Source organism: Apodemus sylvaticus, chromosome 10 (genome assembly GCF_947179515.1).
Source record: "Apodemus sylvaticus chromosome 10, mApoSyl1.1, whole genome shotgun sequence".
Taxonomy (NCBI): Eukaryota; Metazoa; Chordata; class Mammalia; order Rodentia; family Muridae; genus Apodemus; species Apodemus sylvaticus.
Genome location: NC_067481.1, coordinates 50826952 through 50853166, shown reverse-complemented (window position 1 = coordinate 50853166; position 26215 = coordinate 50826952). Strand labels below are relative to the sequence as shown.

Genomic DNA, 26215 nt, shown 5'->3' with positions numbered 1-26215 from the left:
AGCGAGGGTTCTAGTAGTGGGACTGGGACACCAACTGAGCCACAAACCTTACACCAGCCCTGCCCTCAAGATGTGCTGAGGCAATGTGGCTCAGAGGTTAGGGGAGTGGCAAACTAATGACTGGCATCACTTTAGCCCCGCAAAGGAAGCTTATTCCTGACACTCCCTCGATGGCCAGGAACTGAAAGCTGTATAACTCAGAGACCTATGGTAGAATCAAATATAAATGACCAAAATAAAGTCAATGAAATTATTCCTAATGATATCCTGTTATTCTGATAGATCAGGGCCTAGCCCAATCATCATCAGAAAGACTTTCTCTGGATGCTCATGGGAGCTGATACAGATAAGATAGAGCTCAGTGAACCCTTGAGAACATGTGGAGGAAAGATTGAAGGAGACAGAAATGTAGAAGACACAAGGAGAACACAGTAGATAGAAATAACTAATCATGGATATAAGGATTCCCAGAGACTGAAGCAGCAATCACAGAGCCTGCATGGGCCCTGTCTTCATTAGGCCCTCTGCATACATGCTGCCGTTGCTTAGCTTGGATTTCGATGGGACTCCTATGGGAACGGGGGTATCTTTGACTCTTTTGCCTGCCCTTGGAATGCTTTCTTCCTCCTGAGTTGCCTCATCTAGTCTTGATATGAGGGATTGTGTCTGGTTTTATTGTATCTTGTTATGTTATTATATCATTTTATCATGATTTGCATCCTCGAGACACTGCTCTTTTCTGAATGGAAAAAGTTATTCAGTGTATCTGAGTGAGTGGGGAGATTGGGGAGTCCAGAAAGAGTTGAAAGAAGGGAGGGTGCACTTGGGATATATTGTATGAGAAAAGAATAAATAAAAAAAGAGAAAATAATAAAAAGTCTACTGAACATTAATATAGGATCATGTTATATCATTATTCATATTTAAAAAGTAGACTGCGGTCAACACAGACAGTTGTTAACATCACAAAATTTTTGTTTAACAAGAATGTAAGGAATGGAGATCTGATAAAGAGTGACTCTTAACTAATGGTCTTCTAGAATCACACATGCTAAGCAGATGGTGGCAATACTGAGTCACTCAGGGTCCCTTTTCTCTAACCAAACTACTTTGCAAAACTCCTGTTTGCAAATAGAAATGTTAAGTAGTATGCTCTTGAATGTGTGTCTCATTGCAGAGGTACATTTTGTTATAGTAGTATCAATATGTTTACTAGTTAAATTCAAGTAAAAATCACACTGATATCTTGATAAAGAGATTTTCTTCTTGCAAAGGGCACTGTTCAGGGCATATTTCAAGTCTTTGTTCCTCAGGCTGTAGATGAAGGGATTGAGCATGGAAGTCACCACTGTGCATATCATGGCCATGGCAATCTCCATCACAGTACAGTTATTACCTGATGGACATAAGTTGAGAGCAAAAATTGTCCCATAGAACAGAGATCACTGATAGGTGGGACCCACAGGTGAAGATCTTGTTTAAAACATAAGCAGATGAAATCTTTAGAATGGATCAGACAATTTGTACATAGGACACAATAATGAGTAAGAATGGGATGATGCTAACAAGCCCTCCTATGATAAATATCATTAATTCATTAATATGAATGTCAGAGCAGGCCAACTTAAGCAGGGCAGATATGTCACAGAAAAAGTGGTGGATCATGTTATCCTCAATGAATGACAGCCTAGCCAAGGGTAGAGTGTGCAGCATAGAAAACAGCATGGTAAATACTCGGGGTAGCAGCCCCAGACACACAAAGAGCGTGGTGCTCATGTAATGAAGCAAGAAGCAGATGGCCGCATACCAGTCATAAGCCATGATCAAAAGAAGGATGCTCTACAGGTCTCCAAAAAACCCAACAAAATGTACATTTTTGTCAGCCAGCCAGCACAGGAGATGGATGTGTCTGGGCTCTGCATGTTCTGGAGCAATCTGGGCATTATGCAAAAGCAGAGGTCAGAGAAGAACAAGTTACTGATGAATAAGTACATGGGTGTGTGGAGATGGGAGTTCAGTAGAATGAAGATGATGATGATGAGGTTCTCCAGGACTGTGGTGAGGTACATGGCCAGGAACGGGGCATAGAACAGGTGTTGGTGCTCTGGGGGCATGGGCAGGCCCAGGAGAAGGAACTGAGAGATGACAGTTTTGTTGTTCATTATCATTCTTTGTCTCCAGTATTCTGATGAGTGAATATCATTATCCTTTAAAATTTAAAGTAAAAATGAACATTAATCTATGACATATATTTTACAACACTGGATCTGCCAATCATCATGGCAATTATATATTCCTTAATTAATTAATTAATTAATTAATTAATTAAATTTATATCCAGGTTGCTGTCCATCTCTGGTTACCCACCTTACACAGTCCCTTCTACTCTACCCCATTTCCCCTCACTATCTTCTTTGAGAGGGTGGGGCACCTACCAAGTGCCCCATAGCCTGGCACTTGAAGTCTCTGCAGGACTGTGCACATTCTCTCCCACAGAGGCCAGACACGGCCGCTCAATTAGGGGAATTCAAGCCACATGGAGCCAACAGCCTTAGGAACAGCCCCTGCTCCATTTGTTAGTAGAACCACATGAAGACCAAGCTGTGTATCTTCAGCCTATGTCTTGAGCAGTGGTGGGATAGTTCCAGCCAGAGTATGATCTTTGGTTGGTGGTTCAGCCTCTTAGAGTCCCCAATTGTCCAGGTTAATTTACTGTGTTGGACTTCTTGCAGAGCATCTATACTATCCAGGGCCCTGGAAGCTTCACCCAAATCTTTTATAAGACTCCCTGAGCTGTGTCCAATGTTTGGCTGTGGGCCTCTGCATCTGTTTCAGTTAGCTGCTGGGTGGAGTCTTTCTGAGGACAGTTATGCTAGACTCCTGTCTGCAAGTGTAACAGTATCATTAAGAGTGTCAGGAATTGGTGCTTTCCTTTGGGATGGGTTTCAAGTTCGGCCAGTTATTGGTTGGCTATTCTCTCAGTCTCTGCTCCATATTTGTCTTTGTATTTCTTGTAGACGGGACAAGTTTTGGATCAAAAGTTTTGTTGGTGTGTTGTTATTATTCCTCCATTGCAGTTTCTACTTGGATATAGGAAGTGGCCACTTCAAGTTTCATATGCTCACTCTAGGAATTTAAGCTAAAATTACCCCCATAGACTCCCAGGAACTTCCTTCATCCCAGGTCATCTGTCATAGACATGCCCCCACCTTCTACCCCCACCAGCTGCCAATTTCCATTAATTCTTCTGTCCCTCTGTCCTTCTAGCCCTCTCTCCACACTTTCTTTTTAAAAATTATTTATTTATTTATTTGTTTTTTTTTTATTTATTATATGTAAGTACACTGTAGCTGTCTTTAGGCATTCCAGAAGAGGGTGTTAGATCTCATTACAGATGGTTGTGAGCCATCATGTGGTTGCTGGGATTTGAACTCAGGACCTTTGGAAGAGCAGTCAGTGCTCTTAACCGCTGAGCCATCTCTCCTGCCCCTCTTTCTCCACACTTGATACCAATACCGCCGTTTCTCTCCCCATATACTCTCCTATTGTTTCCTCCCTCAATTTGTCTCCTATGACTATTTTATTCCCCTTCAATGTGACAGTAATTATAATCTCAAAACTTCTAATGCTTGTAATCATTACACTCATTAATAGTTTTTCAACTTTTCTTTAATACTGTCCAATATCCCATCCCTTTGTAGACAGTTCTATGGCATTTCTACTGAGATACAAAATGGACTAGTGCTTTTCTCTCCTGCTACCTGATCATTCTTGGTGATTGTTTGTTCTTTTGTAATTTGCTCTTTTATTTTGTATATTGATGTTCTTGAAAAATTTGCTTAAACTTTACTATCATAGTTTCATATAAATTTCCAGAAAATCTTGCATATCCCAGTGCCTAGGTTACCATTTCAAACTCACATGTGCATGTCACTGTAACATATGAATTTCCGTTCCTCTGTTAACTAATCATTTTACTTCCACTGCATGTATGACAAGTGTCAGAAGCTCAAAAGTACCAATTAAAATTCATATCTTCATTTAACTATTTCCAACACATTATTCATTCTCCTACCTATCCAATCTACCATAGCATTGTAAAATTACCAGTTTTTGTCAGAAATCTGTGAATCCCCCCAAAACTGTCCTGATAACCCTGGAAATTCACATGGATTGACAGCGAGACTCTTGCCTATTTTAATGAATGTCCCCAGCTCAGCTGAAGCTGAGTCATAGTTTCTGTTTCATGATCCTGCTCACCTTCATTTTATTTGCAGACACAGGAACTAGCAGCCTCTGTACTCATTACTTATCTACAATATCCCTACTCACATCTCCATCATCCCCAGTCCGTAGGAGCCCTGAATTTGAGTGGAGTCAATATCCTGAATAACTCATTAAGATAATAATTACCCAGGACCTTACTAGGAACAATTTACCTCAGGAATCTCTAATGGAAACAAACTATTGTCACCAATCTCTCCTTCATGCAGTTATAGGAATGTAGAATTTATACAATAACAGCAGCAGCAACAACAAACACGACAAAGAAATAGCAAAAATAGAGTCAAACTGAGCATGGAAACATGCACACTCATTCTTTGTTTAGATAACAATCAAGGCTTATGTTTGACTGGCTCCCACTTCATCAGAACAAATCCTAATTTTTTCAAATGTTTTCCTTATCAGTCTCTAAGTAATAAGTCTTATCAGACTCTATCCTTTCTGTGTCCTAAATCACATGAGTGGGCACTCCCCCCCCCCATCATTGATATGTCATTTTGTGATCCTGGTCAACACTGTCTAATGAATCTCTCATATTTCTCAAAGCTGACGAAACAGAAGACATGTCAACAGACCTCACCATCTTTCTCTGAAACAATATAACTTATTCTGATTGCTTGAATCTTCATAGATTGACAATGTTTGATGCAGCTGAATTCAGTTTTGCCTAGTTAAACATTGTGGATTAGCATTACAGAGGGGAAACTATGTAGGAAAAAACAAACATAACTTAAAAAGATATTATCATTATGTACCCCAGATCAGCCTCAAATATGCAACACTGCTGCCATCACTGGGATGACAGGAATATGCCATGATGCCCAGTTTCTGCTTCTCCTGAAATGAACACTACTTTTGTGTTTTGCATGCATGTGTGCAAAGATCAGAATTCAGAGAAATTACCATCAAGTACTACCATTGATGGGCCAATAAACTTCAGACCTTCTTTACATGTTAAGCCCATAGTTCTCTAATGAAACAGCACATCAAAAATCATAAGGGAATTGTTTCTACACCTTCTATCCCTTTAGAGTCTGTAGAAGCACTGAGTTTGGTTGAGTAGTCCTTATTGAACATTTACATGAATACATAAATGATATTAATGTCACCTTGATGGACTGCACTTAGGAGTACTCTCATTCAATATCAGTAAAGCAGAGATTTGTGAACCTGTGCAGATAAAATCGATCATCATAATTGTTGGGAGTTTGTGAAGACCCTACAGGTGAAAGTATAGTGAACAAACCCTCAGAAGTACATCACTGAACCCCACCTAACAGGACTGCTCCTGTGTTTAAATGGTAGGATTCTGAAAGAAAAAATGAATAATTTTAAGGAGCCCATCAATATGAAAGGGGTTACATGATGGCCGTGAAATAATATTTGCACAGTGTGTTGCAGTCTTGGAGACAGAGAAAAGAAGGATTTTATCATACCTCAAAAATTTTCCTGCCTCACACTGGATTTTCATGTGGATTCACAGCAAGACCCCTGCTTACTTTCCTGAATGTGCTCCCTCTGCTGAGGCCAAGTCAAAGGTTCTGGTTGATGATCCTGCTCACCTTCATTTTATTTGCAGACACAGGAATAGCAGCCTCGGTACTCATCACCTAGTTGTATCATCCCTACCCACAGCCCTTGCTGCCATCCCTGGGCCTTATGGATCCAACATCCCACAAGATTCCAAATACTGTATAATGAATTAAAGTCAAAATAATTACCTAAGGCCTTTCTAGGACCAATTTACCTTAGTAATCTACAGTGAAGACCAATAATAATCACCAATTATTCCTTCCTGCACTTAGGGGAAGGTAGACTTTAAAGAATACCAACAAAGAAAACTGACAAAACTAATAAATAGTATCACCAAGAGAAAAAATAGCATGAAAAGATGCATACTCATTGTCTGCTTGGGTAATGAACAGGCCTTCTGCTCGACTGGAGCCCACTTTCCTAGGGATGAGGAGTGAAGAAGGGTGACTGAAAACCAGCTCAGTTTACCTGCCATTATTCTGATTGTTAATAATTTAACATGTCTCAATCAAGGAAAAATCACACAGAAAAATAAGTAGTTTTTATATTTTTGATTTTGAACCTAGCCTTTAACTGCTGAGCCATCTCTGTAGCCCAACTAATAGTTTTTAAACAGAATGAGACCATAGAAAACCACACACCTTGGTAAGGCTTCAAAGGACAGCATCTCAATTCTACATGACAGAAGATTTAGAGCAGATATATAACCTATAAAAATGTAAACTTCATCCCCCCAAATTCTATGTATTCCAATTTGTGAAAAAGACAGAAATATGACAAGCAGATGGTATATTTAAGGCTTCCTCAAAGCAATAGGAAAGCAGTCCATATTTTTATGCCTGTTGACTCATTTTGTCTTCTAATCATTCTTTGAAAATGTTAATTGCATTTACTACTACCATTATCCAATCCCTCTCCACATATGTAAGATTACTTTACAAATCCATGTTGTATCATGTTACCATCAACCACAGGGGCATAGGTGGCATTTATAATTCCTACCTTTAGGATAATTTCATGAACTTTGCAGTCATATTTTGGAAAACTTTCATCTATGATAATAAAACTCAAGCTTTCAAACCTCTGGAATTTTGATCCTTATTATTTTAAACTTTATTGGGTTCTTAAAGGTGACTAACTTGGCAGTCTGAGATTGGCCCACTGTACCCCATTCCCAGCTCCTTCTGCTTCCTGGGAGTCCTCTTCTAACCTTGGACACACAGGTGAGATTCTCCCATCTCAATCCCTCCAATTTCTGGAACCCCATCAATCCCAGTAGTCATGGTTCTGACTCCGTGTCACAGCTCTATTTTCCTTCCAGTCCACACCTACACCACCTTCAGTCTAGGATAGCATCCCCAGCTCCACATGCCTCCCAGGAGTCCTGCTGTGATCTGGGACACACAGCTCCAATTAATTGTCTTTTGGCAGGTCTGCTCCATCCTGGAACTTTCAGGACAGCCAACACCAGATGACAAAAGGCAAGCATGAGAACATAATCAACAGAAGCCAATGTAATGCGGCACCATCAGAATCCAGCTCTCATACTACAACAAGCCCTGGATATCCTAACATACCTGAAGAGCACAATTCTGTATATTGCTTTCTGTGAGACAACTATTTTTTATAATATTAATCCTTTCAACTCATGAGGATGGGAAGACTTTCATTACTATTTGAAGTCTTCTAAAGTTTTGTGATAGAGGTCTTTGATTGCTTGGTTTACATTTCTTTTTTTTTTTAGAGTAAAATAAATAAATTTTATTTATTAATCAGGTGCAATGACACATTCCTTTAATTCCAACTTTTTTTTAATTTTTTTTTATTATTCGATATAATTTATTTACATTTTAAATGATTTCCCCTTTTCTAGCCCCCCCCACTCCCCGAAAGTCCTGCAAGCCCCCTTCTCTTCCCCTGTCCTCCCACCCACCCCTTCCCACTTCCCCGTTCTGGTTTTGCTGAATACTGTTTCACTGAGTCTTTCCAGAACCAGGGGCCACTCCTCCTTTCTTCTTGTACCTTATTTGATGTGTGGATTATGTTTTGGGTATTCCAGTTTTCTAGGTTAATATCCACTTATTAGTGAGTGCATACCATGATTCACCTTTTGAGTCTGGGTTACCTCACTTAGTATGATATTCTCTAGCTCCATCCATTTGCCTAAGAATTTCATGAATTCATTGTTTCTAATGGCTGAATAGTACTCCATTGTGTAGATATACCACATTTTTTGCATCCACTCTTCTGTTGAGGGATACCTGGGTTCTTTCCAGCATCTGGCAATTACAAATAGGGCTGCTATGAACATAGTAGAACATGTATCCTTATTACATGGTGGGGAGTCTTCTGGGTATATGCCCAGGAGTGGTATAGCAGGATCTTCTGGAAGTAAGGTGCCCAGTTTTCAGAGGAACCGCCAGACTGCTTTCCAGAGTGGTTGTACCAATTTGCAACCCCACCAGCAGTGGAGGAGTGTTCCTCTTTCTCCACACCCTCTCCAACACCTGCTGTCTCCTGAATTTTTAATCTTAGCCATTCTGACTGGTGTAAGATGAAATCTTAGGGTTGTTTTGATTTGCATTTCCCTAATGACTAATGAAGTTGAGCATTTTTTAAGATGCTTCTCTGCCATCCGAATTTCTTCAGGTGAGAATTCCTTGTTTAACTCTGTACCCCATTTTTTAATAGGGTTGTTCGGTTTTCTGGAGTCTAACTTCTTGAGTTCTTTATATATATTGGATATTAGCCCTCTATCTGATGTAGGATTGGTGAAGATCTTTTCCCAATTTGTTGGTTGCCGATTTGTCCTCTTGATGGTGTCCTTTGCCTTACAGAAACTTTGTAATTTTATGAGGTCCCATTTGTCAATTCTTGCTCTTAGAGCATACGCTATTGGTGTTCTGTTCAGAAACTTTCTCCCTGTACCAATGTCCTCAAGGGTCTTCCCCAGTTTCTTTTCTATTAGCTTCAGAGTGTCTGGCTTTATGTGGAGGTCCTTGATCCATTTGGATTTGAGCTTAGTACAAGGAGACAAGGATGGATCAATTCGCATTCTTCTGCATGCTGACCTCCAGTTGAACCAGTACCATTTGTTGAAAAGGCTATCTTTTTTCCATTGGATGTTTTCAGCCTCTTTGTCGAGGATCAAGTGGCCATAGGTGTGTGGGTTCATTTCTGGATCTTCAATCCTGTTCCATTGATCCTCCTGCCTGTCACTGTACCAATACCATGCAGTTTTTAACACTATTGCTCTGTAGTATTGCTTGAGGTCAGGGATACTGATTCCCCCAGATTTCCTTTTGTTGCTGAGAATAGTTTTAGCTATCCTGGGTTTTTTGTTGTTCCAGATGAATTTGATAATTGCTCTTTCTAACTCTGTGAAGAATTGAGTTGGGATTTTGATGGGTATTGCATTGAATCTGTATAGTGCTTTAGGCAAAATGGCCATTTTAACTATATTGATTCTACCGATCCATGAGCATGGGAGGTTTTCCCATTTTTTGAGGTCTTCTTCCATTTCCTTCTTCAGAGTCTTGAAGTTCTTGTCATACAGATCTTTCACATGTTTGGTAAGAGTCACCCCAAGATACTTTATACTGTTTGTGGCTATTGTGAAGGGGGTCATTTCCCTAATTTCTTTCTCAGCCTGCTTATCCTTTGAGTATAGGAAGGCCACTGATTTGCTTGAGTTGATTTTATAACCTGCCACTTTGCTGAAGTTGTTTATCAGCTGTAGGAGCTCTCTAGTGGAGTTCTTTGGGTCACTTAGGTAGACGATCATGTCGTCTGCAAATAATGATAGTTTGACTTCTTCCTTTCCAATTTGTATCCCTTTGACCTCCTTATGTTGTCGAATTGCCTGAGCTAGTACCTCAAGTACAATATTGAAAAGATAAGGAGAAAGGGGGCAGCCTTGTCTGGTCCCTGATTTCAGTGGGATTGCTTCAAGTTTCTCTCCATTTAGTTTGATGCTGGCTACCGGTTTGCTGTATATTGCTTTTACTATGTTTAGGTATGGGCCTTGAATTCCTGTTCTCTCCAAGACTTTAAGCATGAAGGGATGCTGAATTTTGTCAAATGCTTTTTCAGCATCCAATGAAATGACCATGTGGTTTTGTTCTTTGAGTTTGTTTATGTAGTGGATTGTATTGATGGATTTCCGTATATTGAACCAACCCTGCATTCCCGGGATAAAGCCTACTTGATCATGGTGGATGATCGTTTTGATGTGTTCTTGGATTCGGTTGGCAAGCATTTTATTGAGTATTTTTGCATCGATGTTCATAAGAGAAATTGGTCTGAAGTTCTCTTTCTTTGTTGGATCTTTGTGTGGCTTTGGTATCAGCGTAATTGTGGCTTCGTAGAAGGAATTGGGTAGTGTTCCTTCTGTTTCTATTTTGTGGAATAGTTTGAAGAGTATTGGTGTTAACTCTTCTTTGAAGGTCTGGTAGAATTCTGCACTGAAGCCATCTGGTCCTGTGCTTTTTTTGGTTGGAAGACTTTCTATGACTCCTTCTATTTCTTTAGGCATTATGGGACTGTTTAGATGGTCTAGTTGGTCCTGATTTAATTTTGGTATTTGGTATCTGTCAAGGAAATTGTCCATTTCCTCCAGATTTTCCAGTTGTGTTGAGTATAGGCTCTTGTAGTAGGATCTGATGATTTTTTGGATTTCCTCAGTTTCCGTTGTTATATCTCCCTTTTCATTTCTAAGTTTGTTAATTTGGATACTTTCTCTGTGCCCTTTGGTCAGTCTGGCTAAGGGTTTATCTATCTTGTTGATTTTCTCAAAGAACCAGTTCCTGGTATTGTTGATTTTTTGTATGGTTCTCTTTGTTTCTACTTGATTGATTTCGGCCCTGAGTTTGATGATTTCCTGCCTTCTACTCCTCCTGGGCGAAATAGCTTCTTTTTGTTCTAGGGCTTTCAGGTGTGTCATTAAACTGGTAATGTATGCTCTCTCCATTTTCTTTTTGGAGGCACTCAGGGCTATGAGTTTTCCTCTTAGCACTGCTTTCATTGTGTCCCATAGATTTGGGTATGTTGTGTTTTCATTTTCATTGTGTTCTAAAAAGTCTTTAATTTCTTTCTTTATTTCTTCCTTGACCAAGGTATCATTGAGTAGAGTATTGTTCAGTTTCCACGTGTATGTGGGCTTTCTGTTGTTTCTGTTGCTATTGAAGACCACTTTTACTCCATAGTGATCAGATAGGAGGCATGGGATTAGTTCGATCTTCTTATATTTGTTGAGGTCTGTCTTGTGACCAATTATATGGTCGATTTTGGAGAAGGTACCATGAGGTGCTGAGAAAAAGGTATATTCTTTTGTTTTAGGATAGAATGTTCTATATATATCTGTTAAATCTAATTGGTCCAAAGCTTCAATTAGTTTCATTGTGTCCCTGTTTAGTTTCTGTTTTCCTGATCGGTCCATTGAGGAAAGTGCAGTGTTGAAGTCACCCACAATTATTGTGTTAGGTGCAATGTGTGCTTTTAGTTTTAATAAAGTTTCTTTTATGAAAGAGGGTGCCCTTGCATTTGGGGCATAGATGTTCAGGATTGACAGTTCTTCTTTTTGTATTTTTCCTTTGACCAGCAAGAAGTGTCCCTCAGGGTCTCTTTTGATGACTTTGGGTTGAAAGTCAATTTTATCTGATATTAAAATGGCTACTCCAGCTTGTTTCCTGAGACCATTTGCTTGTAAAATTGTCTTCCAGCCTTTTACTCTAAGGTAGTGTTTGTCTTTGACCCTGAGGTGTGTTTCCTGTAAGCAGCAAAATGCAGGGTCCTGTTTACGTATCCAGTCAGTTAGTCTGTCTTTTTATTGGGGCATTAAGTCCATTGATGTTAAGAGATATTAAGGAATAGTGATTGTTACTTCCTATCATTTTTGACGTTATTTTTTAAATTTGAATGCTTAACTTCTTTTGGGTTTGATGAAAGGTTACTATCTTGCTTTTTCTAGGGTGAAGTTTCCCTCCTTGTATTGGTGTTGTCCTCCTATTATCCTTTTTAGGGCCGGGTTTGTGGATAGATATTGGGTAAACTTGTTTTTGTCATGAAATATCTTAGTTTCTCCATCTATGGTGATTGAGAGTTTTGCTGGATATAGTAGTTTTGGTTGGCATTTGTGTTCTCTTAGAGTCTGCATGAGATCTGCCCAGGAGCTTCTAGCCTTCATAGTCTCAGGTGAAAAGTCTGCTGTTATTCTGATAGGTCTTCCTTTATATGTTACTTGGCCTTTTTCTCTTACTGCCTTTAGTATTCTTTCTTTGTTTAGAACATTTGGTGTTTTGATTATTACGTGACGGGAAGTGTTTCTGTTCTGGTCCAGTCTGTTTGGAGTTCTGTAGGCTTCTTGTATATTCATGGGCATCTCTCTCTTTAGGTTAGGGAAGTTTTCTTCCATAATTTTATTGAAGATGTTTGCTGGCCCTTTAAGTTGTAAATCTTCACTCTCATCTATGCCTATAATCCTTAGGTTTGGTCTTCTCATTGTGTCCTGGATTTCCTGGATATTTTGGGTTACAAGCTTTTTGCATTTTGCATTTTCTTTAACTGTTGAGTCCATGGTTTCTATGGAATCTTCAGCATCTGAGATTCTTTCTTCTATCTCTTGTATTCTGTTGTTGATATTTGCATCTCTGTCCCCTGATTTCTTCCCAAGGCTTTCTATCTCCAAAGTTGTCTCCCTTTGAGTTTTCTTAGTTGTTTCTACTTCTGATTTTAGATCCTGGATGGTTTTGCTTAGCTCCTTCACTTGCATGTTTGTGTTTTCCTGTAATTCTTTAAGAGATTTTTGTGTTTCGTCTTTCATGACCTCAGCCTGTTGACCAAAGTTCTCCTGTATTTCTTTAAGAGATTTTTGAGTTTCGTCTTTCATGACCTCAGCCTGTTGACCAAAGTTCTCCTGTATTTCTTTAAGTGTTTTTTGCATTTCCTCCTTGTTGGCTTTTGTATTCTCCTGGATTTCTTTCAATGATTTTTGTGTTTCCCTTGCAAGGGTTTCTAACTTTTGATCCATTTTCTCCTGAATTTCTTTATGTATGTCCTTCATGTGTTCCTGTACCAGCATCATGACCAGTGATTTTAAATCCAAATCTTGTTTTGCTGGTGTGATGGGGTATCCAGGACATGTTGGTAGAGGAGAATTGGGTTCAGATGCTGCCATATTGCCTTGATTTCTGTTAGTGATGTTCCTGCGTTTGCCTTTTGCCATCTAGTTCTCACTGGTGTTAGTTTATCTTGTCAGTGCTGGACTCACCAGTGCAAGCTGCCCCTTCCCAGTTGGCCTCTGGTGCACAGCTTACCTCCTGCACTGCTTGTAGACAGTGTGCTGCTGCCCAGACTGTTCCGATCCCAAAGCAGGCACCCGATGGCTCCTGCTGGGGCCCGCTGGATTCACTGGAGCACACTGACTTCTCCCAGCTGGCCGCCAGGAAGCCCAGCTAGCCACTTGCAGGACTTGAAGATGTGATGCTGCCACCCAGACTGATCTGGATCCGGAAGCGGAGAGAGTAGAGCTGAGGGCTTCTGCCTGAGGCCTTGCCCCAGATTGTGTCTGTGGACCAGATGGAGCCTGTGTGCACCCCCAGGGAGTGCTGACGGTGTAAGCTACTGTGACCTCCCCTGTGTTCCGCTCACTCCGCTGGGCAGCCGATCTGCCAATCGGGCTGTCGCACACAAGGTTAGCCTGGCCGCCCAGTCCCCGAGTCCAGGCAAAAGCCTGGGAGGCCAAGGTCCGGAGCAAAGTTCCCCTAGGGCTATGACTGTTAATTGGGTCCACCAGGTGACTAGGATGGCGGGCGTGCCCGCGCTCCCTGAAAGCGCTGGGAGAGTCTGCTTTGCTAACAATCACCTGGGCGGGTTGACTCACAGATGGCCCACCGAGCCGCCCAGTTCTTGGGGTCAGTCCTGTGCCTTTTGGGGCCTGGACTCCCGCTTTGTTAGCCTTAGGCTATGCCTGTTACAGGTCTGCCCGCCAGAGCTCTCTGTCCTCCTGCAGGCAAAATGGCGGCGGCGCGCACGCAGGCCTGGCCAAAAAACCTCCTGGCTGGGTTGGCACCCCGATGGCCCCCCGACCCGCCCAGGGCCTGGGTGCAGGCCAACGCCTGTCGGGCTCAGACCACCGCGGTGTTGGCCTCGGATTATGTTTGTGTACCTCAGTCTGTCTGATCCCTGGAGTACGGAACCAAGATGGATGCACCTCTCCTGACTGGTGGGAGGCCGAGTTCTGAAGTGGCCTCCGTGCAGGAAAGGCGCCGCACAACTGCAGCTGCTTGCTGCCCGGCTGGTCAGCGAAGGTCAGTGGTCGTGGGCGCAGGGCCTAACTGTTCCCTGTGACGCCTTGGTTCCACTGCTGATGGCCCTTCAGCTGGAGCAGCCACTGCTGCCACTGCTGCCGCCGCCGTCGCCGCCCTAATTCCCTGGTTTACATTTCTGTTTTACCCTGATTTTGTAGGGAATAGTATGCACGCATACTGTATTTACATCATTTCTTCTTCTCCCTCTATCCATCTAACCCCTTCTGTGCCTCCTTAGCTCTGTTTCAAATTTATTAATAATTCTTTAATTATTATTTTCACACACAGAGAGACACATGCACAAGCACACACTATATTGAGTCAATTTAGTATTTACAGTATGTCCATGTGTTTAGAGATGACCACTTGGCATTTGATAATCTATCAGTGGCCTAAACCCTCAAGAAAATTGATTCTTTCTTTCACAGCAACTATTTATTGTAATTGTCATAAACTAAATAATTTTCTTTGAATTTACAAAACATCAAGAGGTTTAGAATTCATGGGTACTATTTCTCTGTCATGTCTAGAAGACACTGTATTACAGCAAGATGCTGGTTCTTAGGTTTTGATAGTATTTGTCCTCTGTTCCATGACTGTGACTTAGGTATAGTGGTAGTACCATAGATGCAGCAACTGTGACTGGAAATGCCACAGTCATGTGCTCCCTGTGGTTTTGCCAGTTGTGGATCTCTGTAATATTCTTTATGTGTTGAAAAAAATTAAGAAAGGTTCTTTGATAAGGAGTGAGATATATACTTACCTCTAAGTATAAGTATTTAAAATTCTATTAGAAAAAATGTTGAGAAGCCAAGCGTCTTCCCACTGGGGGCTATGTTGATGGCTACGGCATGCTATGCAGATGCCTTTGGTCTGTGCTATATCTTGGAACAAAGTTGATATCCATAGGCCATGCTGCCAAAGGAATCCATAGTGATCTCAGTGGCCTTCACTGCTACTCTGCTGATGTCTGAGTTCATGCTGCTGCTAAGGGTCATGTCTGGATCTATCCCTACTGCAGCTGGGGTCTATGTTGATATCTATGACCTGTGTCACCACAAAAATCCATGCAGATGTCACCGAACTGTGTTGCAGCCTGATGCTATGTTGATATTTGTGGGAAGTGCTGCGGGAGGGGGCATTATTGATGTGAATGGCAGGCTGTGTCTGTTGTTTTGCTAATGGATATTGCTAGGCTCAATCTAAAGCTTGCGCCTGAAAAAGTACAAACTATTCCCTTCCCCCTCATGAATTTTTGGGACTCTCCATTACCAAACAAATTCAGCCTTTGTCATATGACATCAAAACTAAGAAGCTATGCTCCCTGACTGAGCTGGAATAGCTATGTGGTACTGTTAATTTGCTCAAACCCTCTTGCTTATTCCCAGCCAGGAGATGCACCACTTGTTTTCCTTCCTGGAGGTTCCCTCTAGTGCCTCTTTGCTAGCTACTCAGATTTACAACAGAGGCAAAGGAGCTACTCAATCAAGTGGTCATGATGCTGGTATCTGCCCCTCTGGAATGACATAGCCCCTCCAAACCTTTGCTGGCTATAATCCTATGGACTCTTAATGGCATATTGGGTGGCACTTTGGCAGGATGGCCCTCTTATGTGGCTACAGCAAGTCTACTCTGCCATCCACAAGATCAGTTCCAAATTTGAGCTGACTTTCAGCCTCATCTTTAAAGCATGGGCAGCAACCAAGAGCACCTACAATTGAGAGTCAGATAAAATCATGTTGCCTTTCTCACTGAGGCACTCACAGTCCCTCTGGTTTGATTCAGTTAGCTTTCAGGAAATGGTGACTGTATTCATCAGGTATTAGACAACCACTTACACCAGGACAGGTAACTCTCCACCTTCCCTCTACTCCCCTTCATGATTAAGTCTCATAGCACACCCTCCTCTTCCCCATTAGTGGGGGAGTCATCCTTGCTTTCTCTGACTCTAACAAGATCAGATATAGCATCTTGACACAATTCCCTGACAAAGAGGAAGTTACCCAGGTGTGCAACCCTGGGTCAGTTCAGGTGGGAGACCTAATGGAAATATTAAGATTCTTGAGATATGCCAATATGAAGTTGTTAATGTTTTATCTGATAGCGAATAAGCAGTTTAGGTGGCCTGTGTACTACCCTTCTCCCATATTAAAGAGTGCCTGAACCTCCTCTATCTGAGAATGACCACACTCTAGGAGCTTCTATGGCAAAGAGTCCATCCTTTGTATATTTCGTATGTTAGGTCACATTTGAGGCCCCACAGTGCCTTGGCTCAGGGGAATGATCGAATGGCTGCATGATTATGATTGTGGACCTTGAGCTCCTGCATCAGGCCTGGATGCTGCACTAACAATTTCACCTGTTCCCACAGAGCCCTCAGAAACTTATCCCAGGCTTCTCCAGTCTCAGTGCAAGCATCTTACTCATTCCTGTGCCACCTGTGAGCCTCTGATGCCCCGGACCCCCTTAATTGGGGATGAGGGAAGTGAATCCCCGAGGTCTGTTTCCGGACACCTTATGGCAGAGGGATGTTACTCATCACTCTCCATTTGCGAACCTCCAGTCTGTGCTCGTAACAGTAGACACCTGCTCTGGACCTTGCTGGAGAAAAAGCTTCCCATGTGATTAAGGCCCTTAAGTTGGCCGTGCTTGTAATGGGTGTGCCTTGGGTCCTAAAAACTGATTATGACTATGCCCATTTTTCTAGACAATTTGCTGATTTTCTGACATCCTGGAAAATTCATCATACCTTTGGCATTCCCTACAACCCACAATGGCAGGCCATTGTGAAGAGACCAACAGACCTCTAAAAGCCCTACTGGTAAAGGTGACATCATCTGAAACTAAGCCTGACTTGCATCTGACCTTGGCAGAAGCCCTTTTCCACATGAATTTTCTTACCTTTGATGATAAGGGCCATAGCCCTACTTATAGACACTGAGCCTCACTGCCCACAGCACTCCTCTTCCCCTGGTTAGGTAGAGAGACCCTGTTACCTCACAATGGCAGTAACCAGTCCTGACACAAGAGCAAGGTTATGCTTATGTTTTTCCTCAGGGATCCACAACAGATATATGGGTGCCAGTGAGGATTGTGAGATCTGCTGTGGAGGACATTGAGGAGCCCCCATGGATGCTGGAGAAGTCTGAATATTCTCCTACTCTCTGGAGTATGGGTGAGGCACTTTGAGGCCTTGTGCTTTTACCACCACTATCATTGCCTATTGTCTCAGATTTCCCTGCAAACCATGCACTTTTTATGACTAACACTAAACTGGGACTTCCATTCATGGAACCTAGAGATGCAACTCAGATTATTATCAACATTTGACATGTAGCTAGGACCATCTGCTTTGTGATGGAAGCTGAAGAGTTTCCTTGTATCCAACTTAAGAATCTCACAACAGGGGATTTTCACAGCAATCAAACTTAGTGAAGATGTTGGGTATGGAGATACTTTCCCCCAGTATTCAGTCCTATGCTGGCCCTGCTTCCTTGCTACCTCAGTGGGGTATCTATCACCCTACTGTCCCTCCCTATTTCCCTACAAGAAGAATGCACACTATAATCTAACTTCCAATCCTGTGGAAACTTTGTCAACCCATATACCCCTCTGGTTGAGTACAGGATTTCAGGGTACATACTTCTAACTCCAATGATTCTGATGTGCTCCCTTATACTGTAGGGCTATGGTGCTTCCTACTGGATGAGGTTCAACCCTAACCCCTTAGACCATCTGCTTAGACTCAATATGATACCATTCTCGAAAATTGGGGCATTTGTAGGGCCCTTGGATGTATCAACCTGCACCCTGACTTCCTGTTAAGGGGTGGTAGTAACTTTAATGAGACTTTTACTGATCCAATTAGCAATGGTATGAATGCAAAGATAGTTATGGCCTCCCAGATTAATTGGGTCTCCATCCTAGTATTTGTTCAACTCCCTCCCATTCTTTTTTCTTCTCACAAATGCTCTGACCTTCAAAAAATGCTAAACTGTTCTAATATACTATGTTGTTGTTGTGCCAGTGAAATGTTAGTGATCCCAAAAAACCCACACAGGAGCCAATTTGATGCAACTCACAGCATGGTCTTTATTCTAGTCAAGCTAGCTTGCTCCCTTCCCCACATACCCCCCACCCCACCAAATTCACCTCCATCATGTAGGATGGTTTTGGTGGAAAGAGAAGCCCTGAATGTCTATCAGGGCAAGGGTTTATAGTAAGCAATAAGCAGAGAGTATCTGTGCAAGCATCTAATTGGAAAGCTATTGTGGCCTTTAACATAATTGGCTGGTGTTGGGAGCCATATCATAAACTTAACTTCTGTTCCTCTCTGCATTGGTGGTCATTAGGCAAGGAGTTGGGTTGTAACCTGGGGTACAGGATTGTTGGGTGAATAACCTGGAGGCACTGGTCTTGTTTGTGGTGTAAGCTGGAGACTGCAGCTAGGCTCAGGTTTTGTTTGGGGGCAAGTGGGAACTAATGTTAGATAACAGCCTGTTAGTTTGCCTGAGTTTAAACTTAGGTTCTCTAAAATCAAGTCTGAACTTAAAAGATTTGACATCTCACCATCTAGTGATTGTGTCAATACACCAAATTAGCCATCCTCCTATGTGAACCTGCTGTGATATGGATACCTGTGATTAATGCAACTCATTTCCATGCTATCACTTTGATGTCTAAAAGTGACCTACAACCTACTAGGACAGGTCAAACATGATTTTGGTATTACTGTGATTCTCGATCCCAGTCACGGCACCATATGATGTGGTTTGTTCTCAGGTTTCGGCACCATATGAAGGGCTTTGTACAAGAGAGAAAGGTGTTTAGAGAATGTGGCACAGTGGTGTGGGGGAAGGGGGTGCCTAGGTGAGTCCATGCCCAGGCACCTCTTCCCCCTGAGGGACCAGATGCACACAAACATGGTATAGAATAGAATTTATTCAGGGCAGAGGATGGGAGTTAGAGAGGCAGAGATAGATAGATAGATAGATAGATAGATAGATAGATAGATAGATAGGAGAGGAGAGAAGTAGAGGCCGGTCATGACCACATGGAGAGAGGGGGGAGGGAAGGAGAGCCCAAGAGGGGCAGAGAGGTGAGAGTGCCAAGAGGCAAGAACGATGAGAGAGGGGGGGTGAGGGGGGCAAGTAGTCTCTTTTATAGTGGGCCAGGTCTATGGGGCAGGGCATACCTGGCTGTTGCCAGGTGAGTGTGGGGTGGAGCTTATTACCGCCATCTTGGCAGCTGTAGTGGTGATAACTACAATGACAATTACCATGATGCAATTTGTGACAATGGCAGAAATGTTAGGCAGAGTAGTGTCTCACTCTGCCAAAGCCTTCCAGGCACAAGAGATACTTAATTAACAAATTTACTGGGCCATCCACATTTTACAAGAACAGGTTGTCTTGTTTTCTGAAGAACTTGAGATGGTACAGGACATGTCTCTTCTTGCATGTGATTCTAGTTTTAGGTCTTTCTGCCTGATCCCTCCTACCAGGTACACAATTCCACCCCAGATAGGCTGACATCAGCCCATTACACCAAGAGGACATGGTCCATCAAGTCCCGCAATTGTTCTATAATCTTCAGGGAACAAATAGATAAGTTAAACTTCACTAGACCTCCAACTATGGTCTGTGAAATGAGCTTTATCATTAAAGTATGGGATCTTAAAGTAAAGGCCTTAAAAGGCCATTTGACACCTTTTGGATGGACAGTTACACAATATTAGGGGCTGTTCTGTTGTTAATAATCATTCTCTTTAAGTGTCTTATGCTGCGTGTTACTCCAGATCTCCATCAATAAGACCATGTTCCAAATATTGTTGGTCCTGGAATATCCTGAACAGGACCACCCTCTGAGGTTATAGAGGCATGGTTCTCAGAGATATAAAAGGCCTCCTAATAGACTGACCTACCATGTTTTCCAGGGAGGCAGATCTTCTAGAGCCTGTAATCAATGACTAGAAAGACCCCAGTAGCTAGGCCAACCTGAGACAGGCATGATTCCCTATGCTGGTTGCCCCCTGACATAGAGTCAACATGGTCAGAGCTCTGACTCTGGCTCCCACTGAACTGCCAGCTTTTAAAAGAAAAAGAGTGGGTATGTACAAGGAGTGAGTCAGCATGTTCTGACTAGCACTCTGCAATGTCCCATGCACATGCAGCAGGTGCATCCACATTTATTAACCCCAGAACCTGCCTGACACCCAGGGATGAACAAAGACAGAGCTTGTGACCAGCACAGCCAATTGACTGGTACCATCTGCATGACACAGTCAGTTACAGACTCAAGGGATGTGGGCAGAGGGCATAAAAGCACTCCCCACTACTACAATTAATGTCTCTGCTTTGATTTTTCACCTAGCTCCCCGAGTTTCTGTCCTTGATTCCACTCCTTATAGCCTACCCACAAGCACCATGCTGAGGGGCCTAAGGCTAGGGCAACAGTACAGTCATTATTAGAAAGAATTCTTCTGGCATCAGATGGGAGCAGATGCAGAAATCAATACCCAAACATTATGAAGAAAGAGTTTAAATTGGAAGTCTCCAGTGGGTCCCTCACCTCAGAGATGGGAGAACCTTTTGGACAGGTGGAATAATTTTAGGAATCAAAGGGAATGGAATACACCAGGGCAACACAGCCCACACTATCAACTAAGCAATGATTCACATGGGCTCCCAAAGTCTGAAAAGATGAGCAGGGGTTCAGCTGTGGTCTCTACCAGGTCCTCGGCCTATATGTTAGGACTGTTAGCTTGGTGTTTTTATGTGACTCCAATTAGTGAGATCAGGTTTATCTCTGTATCTTTTTCCCAATCTTAAGAGTCTTTTCCTTTTGTTGTGTGTCTTAGTTATCCTCAATATGAGGGATTTCATCTTTTTTTACTGAATCTTGTTTTGTATTATTCTCTCTTGGAGGCCAGATCTTTTCAGCAGAGGAAAGAGAGAAGGAATACATTTGGAGGAGAAGCAAAGAGGTGTGGAGGGAAGGGAAACTGTTGCTATCATGTATTTTCCATAATAATTATGTATTTCCATGTATTATGTATTTTCCATAATAATAAAGAGAATGTGACAAATAGAATATGATAAAACATTGACTTTTACTTAATGATTTTCTGGAATCACACATTTAACAGAGGATGGCATCACTGAATCTCCAAGGTCCCCTTTTCCTACTAAACTACTTTTTAAACCTCCCTTTTACAGATGGGAGTATTATGTAGTATGTTCTTGTATGTGGGTTCCCTAGGAAGGATAAATTTTTTAATTTTTAATATCAGTGTATTCACTAGATAAATTTAAGTAAAAATCCCACTGTTGCTATTATAAAGATATTTTCTTGGTAAGAACTTTTATAAGGGCCTCCTTTATGTCTCTGTTCCTCAGGCTGTAGATGAAAGGGTTCAGCATGGGAGTCACCACTGTGTACATCATGGCCATCGAAGCCTCCTTCACTGTAAAGTTATTAGGTGATGGGCAAAAGTAGAGACCAATAACTGTCCCATAGAACAGTGAGACAACAGACAGGTGTGAGCCACAGGTAGAAAAGACCTTGTGGATGGCCTGCGTAGATGAAACCTTTATAATGGATAAGACAATATGTACATAGGACACAACAATGAGTAAGAATGAGATGGCCATTAGGGGCACTCCCAAGATAAATATCATAAGTTCATTTATATAAATATCAGAGCAGGCCAACTTGAGCAGTGCAGATATGTCACAGAAAAAGTGGCGGATTACATTGTCCTCACAGAATGACAACCTAGCCAAGAGTAGGGTGTGCAACATGGAATTCAGCATGGTAATCACCCAGGACAGCAGAACCAGACGCAAACAGAGCCTGGGACTCATGATGCTGGTATAGTGAAGTGGAAGGCAGATGGCCACATAGCGATCATAGGCCATGACCACAAGGAGAAAGACTTCCAGGTCTGCAAAAAGATCAAAAAAGTACATTTGTGTCAGACAACCTGCATAGGGGATGGATGTGTCCTGGCTCTGCATGTTCTGCAGCAACTTGGGCATTGTGACAGAAGAAAGGCAGAGGTCAGAGAAGGACAAGTTGCTGAGAAAGAAGTACATGGGTGTGTGGAGATGGGAGTCCAGTAGAATGAGGACGATGATGATGAGGTTCCCCAGGACAGTGGTGAGATACATGGCCAGGAACAGGGTGTAAAACAGATGCTGATGCTCTGGGGGGATGGGCAGGCCCAGGAGGAGGAACTGGGTGATGACCGTGTTGTTCATTATCATTCTTCCTCTCCAGTACCCTACTGTGAAATATCAGATTCTCCAAATTAAAAAATCAACATACATCTAGAGAATATATTCTACAACAATGGATCTGATCAACTTCCTAGAAATTATAGTCCCAAAACTCCAAATGTCTGTACTCATTGAAATTATTAATGATTTTTCTTAACTTTTAACACATTTGTATCTCCAATTCTTTTCTAAATAGTTCCATGCACTTCTACTGAGATGAAAAAAATGGACTAATTTTCTTTCTCTTGCTTCCTGCTCAATTGTTGTTTGTAATTTGCTCTATGAGATTTTATACTTTGATATTCTTGATGAATTTAGATAAACTTTGTCAACACAATTTAATATAAATTTCAAGAAATCTCATATACTCCAATGTGTTAAATCACAGTTTCAAAGTTAGACCTGTATATCCCTTTAACAAACAGGTTTATGTTTCATCATTAACCAAGCATCTTCCTTTCACTGCATGTATGATAAGCATCAAGCTCAAGAGCCCCAAGTGAAATTCATGCTGTCACTTTATTATTTCCCAAGGCATCCCTTGTTCTCCTACCATTCCGAAAGTCTTCCACAGAACAACAAGGCCAATATGATTTTCATCAGAAATCTGTGATTTTAGATCCATTCATTTTTTTCCTTAACTATAACTGCTATTGCACATTTAACAGTCTCCCCTCCATTCTTCTAGTTCATCCATTATTTTCTGTGAGATTATATGCATTCATTAGGACCATATCTTGCTTTTCTCGATTACAGAATCATACTCATTTCACCCCATGTTCTCCTGTCTTCTGACCCTTCTCTTCTCCTTCAATCTGCTTTATTTACACTGTGGCCTTTCAACAGAGGAGTTACTTCACATGTTTTCTGATTCATTCTTCAGATTATCACACTTGTGTGATGATAAGAACAAAGCTCCTATTGGGGACACAAATACTCTTTTGTTATCTCACAGGTGACAGTGATACATCTCACATGGTCCCACATGCTATCCTCTCATCATTCAATGCTGGGTCAATCTCTTCACAAGCCACATTTTAGAGTTGTTGGTTCCCTTGCCTCTCACTTCCTACCCTCCCTTTTTATTTCATTTTGTTCATCCTTCCTCATTTGTAACATTTATTGCTAATCACATACAGAGCTAAATTTACCTTGTCCTCCTATACTGAGACCCTCAGCCATGCTTTGTAGTACCCTATATGTATATGCCATGTACTTAATACTTTGATTATGGCTTTAAACTATCTTCCAATCAATTGTAAAACATATGCAGGAAAGGTCACATATGTCTTCATTTCATTTGGTTGTTTTCAATCATTCAAAATCTCCAACAGGGTCAATACCTATCATGTTGCATGAATTTGGTCAGGAAATATTTGTTCTCTGAAGCTCAAAGTGATATAGATTTGTTCAATCTCAATGGCAGTAAAATTGACATTTATATATAAATACTTGAATACTTAACACTAAATGTTACACTCTATAATGAGTGTGAGGGATCTAACATAGGTATGTTTTCATTGTTAGAGTTAATCATTTGTTTCACTTCTCCAAAGCATCAATGACTACATATCATATCCATATGCTTTAATCCTCAAAATGTAATTTATTCTGATGCAGAATACAAATAGGGTGAGATGCGTATAATTATAAAATGAAGCAACAAAATTACTTTGGATCTTCACTTGAGTTATTCCTTAGACATTTATTCTATATATGATGCTTAATTTGTACATCAAATGGGTCAAGTCCAATGCTAAGTTTTAAATAATTCTGCTTGTTATGCAGATATTCTCTAAATGTCAGTAAAATATATGGACTTTGAGTAAATAAACACTCCACCACACGCTGAACTTCATACAATCAGATGAAAGCTTTCAGTGGAAAAATACAGTTCTCTACAGAAAATATTCGCATTTTCTGCCTTAGAGACAACTCTCTAACCTTCAGTCATCTCAGGGATACCAATACTCTAAACAGTTCTTCAAATATTGGCCATATCTGTCTTTAACATCAGTCTGTATTAGAAGTCTCATGCATGGCAATACATAGACACACACCAGCAGTGTGATTTTTGACAACGCTGGATAATCTAAATCCATGATGAATCTCAAAGTTAAAAATACAGGAGAAGCATCAATAGATCTTACTAAGATTTATGAAATGTTACACATTAATGTGAGTGCTTGAATCTTCACAAACTGACAGTGCTTAATCCAGCTATAGTCAGAGCTTGCACACTTAAGGCATTGGGATAAACATTACAGAGGGAAAAGCATATAGCAAAAACAAACAAACAAACAAACAAAAAATTACAGAGGGAAAAGCATATAGCAAAAAAAAAAATATATCATGCCCCATTTAAAAAGATGCTTTCCTTTTGTATCCTAGAGTGGCTTAAACTTACTCCAGAATCTCCTTCTTGAGCACTAGAATGACAGGAATGTGCCACCAAACTCAGTTTCTGCTTCTCTAGTAAATGAACAGTGCTTTGTGTTAGGTATACATGTCTACACAGATCAGAATTCAGAAAAATCACCATCAATTGTTACTACTGATGGGCCAATGGACTTCATACCTTTTTTAGATGTTAAAATCACAGTTCTCAAATGAAACAGCACAGGAAAATCACAAGAGATATGTTTCTACTATTTGCTACATCAGTGTATCTTCTTGGTTTTGGTAGAATCACTGAGTTTTGTTGAGTAGTTCTCAATCTATATTTACTTGAATACCTAGATGAAATAAATGTCACATTTGATAGACTGAATTTAGGAGTAATCTCATACAATACAGTAAAACAGAGATTTGTGAACTTGTGAAGATAAAATTAATTATTATCATGGGGAGGACATTGCTAAGAGTGTGCTAAGTTCCCACAGGATAAAGTATAGTAAACTACCCTTCAGCACAACAATAGTGAACTTCATGTTACAGGGCTGCTCTTGTGATGAAATGGTATGATATTGAAAGAAAAATATATAATCAATAATTATAATGAACCCACCAATATTAAGGAGGTTACATGAGCACCATGAAACAAATACTTGTAGTGTGGTGATGTCTTGCAAGACAGGCAAAAGAATGTGATCATACCTGAAAAACTGTCCTGCATCATGCTGGAAGTTCATTTGGATTCACAGAAATACACCTGCTTATTTTCCTGACTAAACCTGGCTCTCCTGAGGCCAAGTCCTAGTTTCTGGTTGATGATCCTGCTCACCTTCACTTTATTTGCAGACACAGGACTAGCAGCCTCTGTACTCATCACCTATCTGTACTATCCCTGCCCACATCCCGCTGCTATCCCTGGTTCTCAAGTGCCCAGCATCCCAGAGGAGTCCGGATCCTGTGTAACTCATTATGTAAGGCACAGTAATTACTTAGGACCTTTCTTGGGCCAATTTACTACAGGGATCTCTAGTGGAGACCAATTATAGCTACTGATCACTATTTCCTCTACTTAAGAGAAGGTAGAATTTCAAGACCACAACAAGTAAAACTAATTAAAAATAGCACCAATAAGAAATCCAAAAAAGCACGGAGAGTTGCCTACTCATTCCATATTCAGTCAATGAACATGGCTTCTACTTGACTGGAGCTCACTTTGTTATCATGGAAAGAGAAGAAGTGTGACTGCCTACCATCCCAAATTATCAGGAATTTTTCTGACTATAAATTACTTGGAGTGTCTCACATACAACATTTACATAAACATCAGTTGTTTTTATATTTTTGGATGTGAGGCTAGTCTTTATTTGGATGAGCCAAGTTTCATCCTCTGGTTGTTTTTAAGCAGCATGAGATCATTGA

At 41.2% G+C, this 26215-nt stretch overlaps 1 protein-coding gene and 1 pseudogene across 1 annotated transcript; both read right to left on the bottom strand.

Annotated features, from left to right (window-relative positions):
• Positions 1–1076: 1076 nt before the first annotated feature.
• LOC127694390 (olfactory receptor 1468-like) lies at positions 1077–2168 on the bottom strand (annotated as a pseudogene).
• Positions 2169–21457: 19289 nt separating this feature from the next.
• Positions 21458–22390, bottom strand: LOC127694628 (olfactory receptor 1468-like). Its single transcript, XM_052196173.1, has one exon. It carries the CDS (start codon positions 22388–22390, stop codon positions 21458–21460), a length of 933 nt encoding a protein of 310 aa, XP_052052133.1.
• Positions 22391–26215: the final 3825 nt, after the last annotated feature.